We start from the raw sequence: 9,023 nt of genomic DNA, 5'->3' as shown, positions 1-9,023 counted from the left end.
AAATTCTACTGAAGAACGAAAATGTTGGATTTAATGTCTCAGTTAATACTAATTAATCTTCGAAAGAAGTAAGTATAAATCATACTGAGGAATGTTGTCAAGAGGATAAAACACTTGTTGAAAAATATGATGACACAACAATTGTACTCCTAACACAGCGGATTAAGGATGTTTTATTGAAAAATAAATCAACTCATGATGCATTATCTTTTTGTCATGAAAAAGGTGATGGAGATATCCAATGTTTCAAGTGTCGTAGGTTCGGACTTATGGCAAAATACTGTTCTAGCAAAAAGGCTCAAAAGCGCAACAAGGCTTGTTTTACTACCCTAGATGATATCCCGGAGGAGAAACCCTATGAAGGAATATCAAGTTGCAATACACTTTTTGCCAAAACTAAATGTGATCTATTTAGTGAATCTAATCAACTCCCAAAGAACTGTTTGGAAAAAATTGAGTTGGAGACTGAGGAAAATCTAAAGTTAAACAGGGAACTTGATAACCTTAGAAAATCCTTGTCAGAGAAAACTCAAGAGGCAAAGTCTGAGCAAGAGAAACTGGTTGACATTCCTAATCAACCAAATTTGTCAGAAGTTAACAAAAAAAAAGGTAATTCGTATTCAAAATCTTCTGACAATATGTTGAGTTCTTTACATGGAAGAGATAGACACTCTGCAAACTTTTATTGGAGTTGGAATCTCCAACAAAATAACTTCATCAAGGTACTTCGGAAGGGCATAAAGATTTTGAAGGCTGATGAGTTTATTAGATCCGGAAAATAAGTTGCAGACTCTTGCAGTTACAAGAGAAAGAAAGAACATAAAAAAAACAATCTATTGTATTCATAAATCATCCTAAGGATATTTTTGTTACCTGCGGTGAGATTAACCCTCACCTCAACACACATTGATTGTGTTGAAAAATGCATCCTCACTTGTTGCCCAAAATCTTTTTTGTGGGGAGGCATAAATTTGGGCAGAATTTGTAAGTCTGTTCTGTTAATAGGTAACAATAATCTCATGATCGATATCTTTCACTATTTTTGGGATAAGTATATTCGGTTTCCATAAACCAAAATGTATTGCTCCTTGATTTTCTCCTATCCTATATTATATATTCTTCTTGTCTGGAAGAAGACTATCTTGCATCAATGGAGGAATCGGTGAAGAAAGGATCGTCTCTAGATGATTTGGCACAATGTGCATTGATCATGTCTGAAACTCAAGATGCTCTACAACCTGGTAATATTCAAGATTCTCTGAGAAAACAAATCCTTACTGTTAGAAGTTGTATTAGGCATCTTGAGTTAATGATAAAGAATTCAGAAGAATTACTTACTGATCTTTAATCTAAATTGTTCGAGATGAACAAACTTTCTATTAGAAAGGAAAAGGCTCAGAAGAATTTGAATCCAGAATTCGAAAGTGATGTCCACAAGATTGAAGACAATAGACATCAACATTTTGATTTACTTCAATTATTGTACAAGGTCTATTTTGAATAAAACTATCATGATTATCATTATTTATGAATAAAATTATTAGTTTATAATTTTTCTTATGATAGTTACCGATTACATAGACTGTGAATGAATGTTTATATTTTTGCTATGTATTCGGTTTATGGGATGTCTGATTTCGGTTTTCATTAACCTTAATATTCGATCTCATATGATGATACCCTTATGGTTTATGTGGCTTTTTGATTTAGCGGAATCAAATTCTAGCTCATGTTGGTAGGCTTTATCAAAGGATCATAAGGTGTTCCGATTAAAACTCATATGTAAGAAGTCACAATATGTTGAATCAATGTATGTTTACATGAGTTGTGTAGCATAACATATGTGTTTCGGGTTTTCAACTTTTTCGATATTTGTTTTGATAGTTTTCTCTCTCTTAATTTTTTCCCCTCTCTGGCGAAAAGTTTAGGGTTTTCAAATTTTTCATCTTTTTCTTTGCTTTTCTCAATCATCCTTGGGTGATTTGAGATGGGGGATGATACTGATCCTCCCCAATCGCAGGTTCTCACTTATGCTGAAAAAGTTTTAGGCAAAATACAGTTACCAACAACAACTTTGGATTTGAATACACTGCCAAACCCTACTTAGAAAGAAGGAAAGCCAACAGTTGTGCTTTCGGTTTCTTATTATGAAGAGGGTTGCGATATTTGGAAGTTCAGTCTTATAGGTCGTCTGGATTTCAAGGGTATTAATTTTCAAGATGTGAAGAATAGTTTTGAGCAGCAATGGCAGCTAGGTCAGGGCCGTGTACAATTCATACCTATGAATAGAGGCTTTTATATCATCAAGTTGCAATCAATGGAAGATCGAGACAGGATTCTTAATGTTGAGGCGTGGATGTTTGAACAACAAAAGCTTAACCTAATGGAATGGTTCCATGGTTTTGATGCGGAAAAACACAATACTTCTCATGCTACGGTATGGGTTAAGTTCCCTGGTTTGCCTGTTGAGTATTGGATTGAGAAGAATTTACTGGCGTTTGGTAAATCCCTTGGTACTCCAGTTGTGGTTTATAAAGGCACATTAGATCATGAATATGGTTATTACGCTTCAGTTCTCATAGATATTAACTTTGCTGAGCTTGACACTGATGGTATTCATATTATGGTTGGGGGTCGTGATTTCTGGCAACCAATTGAGATACAAAAAAGACCTAAATTCCGCACTAAGTGTAAAATAATTGGTCATGTTGATTCGAAATGTAGAAAGAATCATAAGAATTTAGCTGGTAATCCGTTGTAGCAAGCTTCAACGTCAATACAGCAGGGTAACAATTCGATCACTCAAGAAGCGTGCGGTAACAATGTTGCTAGTGCTGGGAACGATTGGCAAGAGCCCAGACGTAGGAAAGGAAAGACAGCTCCTGTCATTCCAATTGTGCCTGAGTTACATAATGGAAACCAAGTTACTTTGGGTAATGGCCATCAAGCTAATGTAAATAACGTCCCTAATGGGAATCAGATTTCTAGTGTGCATGTCCAGCATGCAAACGTTAATTATATTCAATCAGGGCTTGAGGAAGGTGAAGTGGTATCGGGGAGTGTTCAAATAGTTGTAGCAAAACAAATACAAGATGAGTTAGCTAAGTCTGAAGCTATCTTTCTCTCTGCCTTTGTTGAATTGGCAAGAATTTGTTATTCCCATTTTTGTAGTCAGAATTACTACAACAACAATATGATATGTTTCTCCCCATTAGTCAATGCTTTACTCTTTCGTTAGATATAACGTTTAAGCACAATTGTTTTTTCCTTAGTGATTAAAAATCACTTTTTTACTCCATATATTTCTCTCCCTTTTTTTCATAAAATGATAATGGTTCGAGCAAATAAAGACCGAAAGGATCTTCCAAATCTAAAAGACTTGTAAACAACCTATACGAGTTAATTTAGATAGCCAATATTAAAACTGAAACTACAAGTAATTTAGTTTTAATATGTTATCAAGGAAACAATTTCCCGAAGCAATTTTCCCTAATAGTTTAACATATCGACAAAGAAACTTAATTCCCTTGTTAAACCGATTGTGTTTGTACAATCACTTATTTCGATAAAACCAAAATAAAGATCAGAATTAACTTTAATTATCTCATCAGGCTCTAATTATTCAGACAATAACTTAGACCTTTCTCTTCAGACAAGAAAAACACAAGGTTAGTTAACTAATCTTTCTTTTCAAGGAATTCGATTAGACTTGAATAACCGAATCCCCCAGTTTGATAAGTCTAACTAAGATCAGAATTAACTCAGTTTCTCTTATCCGGAATTAGTTTGGACTAAAAAAATGATCCCGAAAGCAATTGAAACAAACATAAACATTATAACACCGCAGTTGTACCGAATTTCGTTAAGCAAAAACACTTGATACCCAACAATAAAGAAGATACCAAACGGAAACAGTTGAATCACACACACACATCCATACACAATATAATGGAACATATCAATTGTACCGAAATTTTGTTAAGCAAAAGCAAAAATATATGCCATATGAACAGGATTTTCTTAAACAGGAAAACGATTAGCTAACAAATTCTGCAACCTCTTCTCCCCAGAAAGATATATCTTTCAGCGCAAGTTCAAATAAGAACTCACCCCCAGTGTGTTGTCATCCTCTCGCAAGAACAAAAGAACAACAACAAAAACAACCTTTACCAGAGAAAGGTTGAAAAGGTTTTAACTAATACATATCAATAAAAAAAAGTTGAATTTTTTTTTTTTGGTAAGTCCAAAATGAATTAATAAATAGCAGAATTACAAAGCAAAACAAGCAGCAAGAAAAGAGGTCAGAAAAACCCCAAAAACTTGCTATTTATTTGAAACGAAAATAAGATACATTAGGATATTCAACTGAATTTAAAAAATCAGGTCTCCCTGTATAATGTCTTCCTTCTTCATTAGGAAGAGCACAACCCATTTTTGCCATATTATCCGCTGCAAAGTTAACTTCTCTACATGTGTGAACAAACCGAATAGCCTCAAACATAGAAGAAACGTCCCTCCACCTTTTCCAAACAAACCATGGCAGCTTGGAAGTAGTAAAATCCAACACTGCACTCTTCGAATCCGATCCAATACAAACGCGCAAAAAACCCATTGAACAGCCCATTCCAGCCCTATAATAATCCCATAGATTTCAGCAAGATAGTTTGAGGTTATACCAAAACCAATGCTCATAGCTCCAACCACATTAGCCTCATGATCCCTTGCAACAACTCCAGCTCCAGCTACGCCCGGATTCCCACGAGCAGCACCATCATATCAAAGCAACAGCTCTCCCAAAGCCGGAGTATCCCACCTGCATTCAACTGGTACCAGCGACTTCACCTTTCTATGAGAGACCTTAAAAAAATCCAAAACCTTTAAGTCCTCCACTGTATGTGCCCTTTGAGACGCCTGGAGTACTCCATCACCTGATTAAAAACAGATTTTTGAAAGCAGCCCCAGCAAATCCTCTTGTTTTCATAAACAAAGCGATTGCGTGTCATCCATAGTTCAGATCTTACGACCAAAACAGTAATCAACCAAAGTTCCCTTATCATGTTGCTCCTTCCCCGTGCAGCTTTGTAGGCCTGATTTTATCTTGTCTATTGAATTACCAAATGTATCTTATTTTCGTCTCAAGTAAATAATAAGTTTTTGTGGTCTCTCGGACCTCTTTTCTTGCTACATACTCTCTTTTGTATTTTTGCTATTTTCTTTAATTCTTTTTGGACTTACCAAAAAAAAAATGCAGCTTTGTAGGTAGTACACAGATTTGTATGAGAATGCATTCCAAAAATATCATATAACCAGCTCCACGCCTTGATAGAAAAATCGCAATGCCACATCAAATGATCTAACGTTTCTTCCTCCCTATTACACAAACATCATTTATTCACAACCTGGATTTTAAAGCGACTTTTAACCTTGTCAAGCGTAGCACAAGCTCCTCTTAGTATTTTCCAGTTCCTCGCAGCCAAGGCAGGGTGCACAGTCGGCCTCCATAACAAATTTGCTCATACCATCTTAGCATACTTCTTGCGAATTAAGGATTTCGCAGAACTGACAGTAAAACTACCCATGTAATTGGGCTTCCAAACCCTGCGATCAAGACCATTCAAAGTCCTAGGCAAATCCTCTTCAACGAAATCAGCAGCTAGCAAATTATTCCAACATTCTTCACTCAAATTCCAGCCTCCTTCATTCAGCATATCACCTACCAAAATAGCACAATCCAAAGCATAATCTTCAAGTAAATCAGCAATAGATACATCCCCCAACCATACATCATAGTAAAGAGAAGTATTACGGCCATCACCAATTAAAACCTTAGAATTATCCTCCACCAAAGAGTAATCCCATTTAATACCTGGAAGAATAGAAGATTTCACATAATGAACCAACTTAGCATTCCTCATGAAAAATTTGGCTCGAAGAAAACGAGCCCAAACCTTATTAGAGTTACGGATTTTCCACCAAAGACCCATAAGAAGTGCTCTATTCGTAACACTCAATTGAGTTATACCCAAACCACCTTCCTCATAAGGAGCACAAATCTTGTCATAAGACACAACAAAAGACCTACTCACTTTTGAATCACCAGGCCATAAAAAATTCTAAATTGCAACTTCACACTCATGAATAAATTTTCTTGGCCACTTATAAACAGCCATATTATGAATCGAATAACTATCTAACACAGATTTTACCAACACCACTCTGTCTTGAAAAGAAAGCATCCTTCCCTTCCAACCCGCAAGTTGTTCTTTGATCTTCTCAACAACATTGGCTACATGATGATATTTAATGGCTTCAGGCATAACCTTAACCCCTAAATACCTATCTGGAAAATAGCAATAAGCATCCCCAGAAAAGCAGAAATAGTAGCTCTCCTATTCAAAGAACCACCACCAAAATATAGTTTACTCTTCTCTCGACTTACTGTTTGACCCGAAGCACGTTGATATAAACCCAACAAATCCACCAGATTTCTCAAACTCTTCATGTTACCTTTACTAAACTATCTTGTAAATATCGTTTCTTGCAATATAATTTTTTGACTTATCAAAAAAAAAAAAAAAAAAAAAATCATGTTACCTTTACAGAAAATCATAATGTCATCAGCAAAAAAGAAATGGGTAGGAGCAATACCTTTTCTATTAACCATATGAGTCATCTTGCCCTCACGAAAGAGTTTCGGGATATTTCTGCTTAAAACATCCTCAATCAACACAAAAATAAGAGGCTACAAAGGGTCACCCTGATGAAGCCCTCTATCAATACTGAAGAAACCTTCAGGGATACCATTGACGAGAACCGAAATTCTAGCAGACTTGAGAATTTGGAGAATCCAGTCACACCAACTCTCAGAAAAACCATATCTTCGAAACACCTCCAAGATGAAAGTCCAACTAACCGCGTCAAATGCCTGAGTTATATCAAGTTTTAACCCAACATTACTATCTTTCCGCTTAATCTGCGTTTCATTCACCATATCTGAAGCTAGAATAATATTTTCATGGATATTTCTCCCTTTCATAAACGCCACTTGTTCCTCAGAAATCAATTTATCCAAAACACTACCAAACCTCGTAGCTAAAATCTTAGTAAAAATCTTAAAAAGAAATTACTAAGACCAGTCGACCTAAAGTTACGAAGAGTATTATCACCTCTCTCTTTAGGCAGAAGCATGAGAAGACTAGAATTCACGCCGTGAGGAATGAATCTATTAGACCAACAAAACAGAATAGCATTAACCAAATCCTCCCGGATAATCTCCCAACAATGCCTATAGAAAAAACCAGCAAACCAACCCATCTGGCCCTGGCGCATTATCCGCACCCAAATCAAAAACTGTTGCATGAATCTCATCAATTGAGGGTAACTGATCCATTCTAGCACTCTCCTCAAGAGAAATACTATTATGATCAATATTAAAAAGAGCTTCAACTGGAACTGAATCATCACCATTAAACTTTGCCTCATAATAATCAACAATAAGGTTGCGAATCTGATTACAATCAGTCACCGTTACCCCATTAGCATCCACCAATTCCGAAATAGTATTACTACTCCTATGAATACGAATAGAATTATGAAAGAAATTAGAATTACTAGCCCCTTCAACTAACCACTGATTTCTGGATTTTTGCTTCAACATAACGACTTGTTGCATTCTAATATCATTAACTTCCACTGCCACACTTCTCATTGAGTTCAATTTGTCCACATCCGAAGGGTCTTCATCCGATAAACGCATTGAACTTTCAAGTCTAAGCTGAGCCTGTTTCAGCCTAACATCAACATTACCAAAAACTTCTTGATTCCACAACTTCATTGCAATTTTAAGACGCTTTAATTTTTGAGGATATATAAAGGCTGGTGAACCCACAATAGGTTCCTTCCAACTATCTTCAACCATACGCATAAAATCGGGATGCCAAACCACATATTTTGAACTCGAAAAGGCGTTCTTCTTGGTCTCGTGTTAACAAACGGAAAACCAATAAGAGGGGAATGATCAGAAACTTCCCTTGGAAGAGCTTTACACCGCCAATTCTCAAAACGATTCAACCAAAACTCATTAATCACTGCCCTGTCAAGCCTACTAATAATTCTATGAACTCCAGATTGCCTGTTAGACCAAGTAAACTTGCAACCCAAGGATTCCGCTTCAAAAAGGCCATTGTCATCCAACCAATCACTAAATTCATTCACCACTGCCGTTCTCGGAGTCGCACCACCCTTTTTCTCATCGTTACGCAACACACAATTAAAGTCCCCAATTTCCAACCATTGCAACTGAAGTGCACCCATATCTAACTGTCTCCACAGATTTCTCCTAGTAGTTTGCACTGAACTAGCATGCACAAGAGAAATATGAACACTATCCACACCAATGGTAATAGCTTGTTTGGAACAATTCACCACCACAGAATCAGCAATACCCAAATACCACATCACCCACAGATTACCAATACACGTATCTGTAGAATTATGAATAATCCTTAACTAATTCTCTAAGTTTAGCTTGTGCCTCATCACGCACAATCCCATTTATGTTCCAAAAGAGAACTCTCATTTGGAAACAACCTTGGGAGTGTTATTTATCCTAACTCTCTGCGCCAACCTATTAGAATCAAACTTTTGCCCTCCGTTTCCAGGTTTAAGCCTAGAACCTGCAGCAATTTTATTGGTACTGTCAATCAAAGTTGAATTTCCAGAAGTCTTAGAACCACCAAAAGTATTAACAATCGATGCTGAATTTTCACCAGTTCGAGAATCTCCAGAAGTACGAGCTAAAATAACTGGTGTCCTAGAATTCCACATTCCAGAGTGTTGATCAAACAAAGGTGTTGACCCAACTTGTAAACTTGCATGGATACCAGAATCAACCGAGTTGTCCTCAATCAAACCAAGTTCGGCATTCAAAGCCTCAAACTGATTTGGCGAAACAATGCTTTCTCGAACAAACAGGTCATCGGTTAAAGGAGTGTCAGATAAGTTAGTAGCATTCTTATCAACAA

General features: G+C 36.5%; 1 protein-coding gene across 1 annotated transcript; it reads left to right on the top strand.

The window, feature by feature from the left end:
• Window positions 1-269: 269 nt before the first annotated feature.
• Window positions 270-2,761, top strand: LOC113343063. Its single transcript, XM_026587385.1, has 2 exons — window positions 270-609; window positions 2,154-2,761. The coding sequence occupies exons 1-2, from the start codon at window positions 270-272 to the stop codon at window positions 2,759-2,761; spliced, it is 948 nt and encodes a 315-aa protein (XP_026443170.1).
• The last annotated feature ends 6,262 nt before the right edge of the window (window positions 2,762-9,023 follow it).

The sequence above is a fragment of the Papaver somniferum genome, unplaced genomic scaffold, assembly GCF_003573695.1.
Source record: "Papaver somniferum cultivar HN1 unplaced genomic scaffold, ASM357369v1 unplaced-scaffold_53, whole genome shotgun sequence".
In the NCBI taxonomy this organism is placed as follows: Eukaryota; Viridiplantae; Streptophyta; class Magnoliopsida; order Ranunculales; family Papaveraceae; genus Papaver; species Papaver somniferum.
Note: the sequence above shows the minus strand (reverse complement) of the source record. Positions and strands in the feature narration are given on the sequence as shown.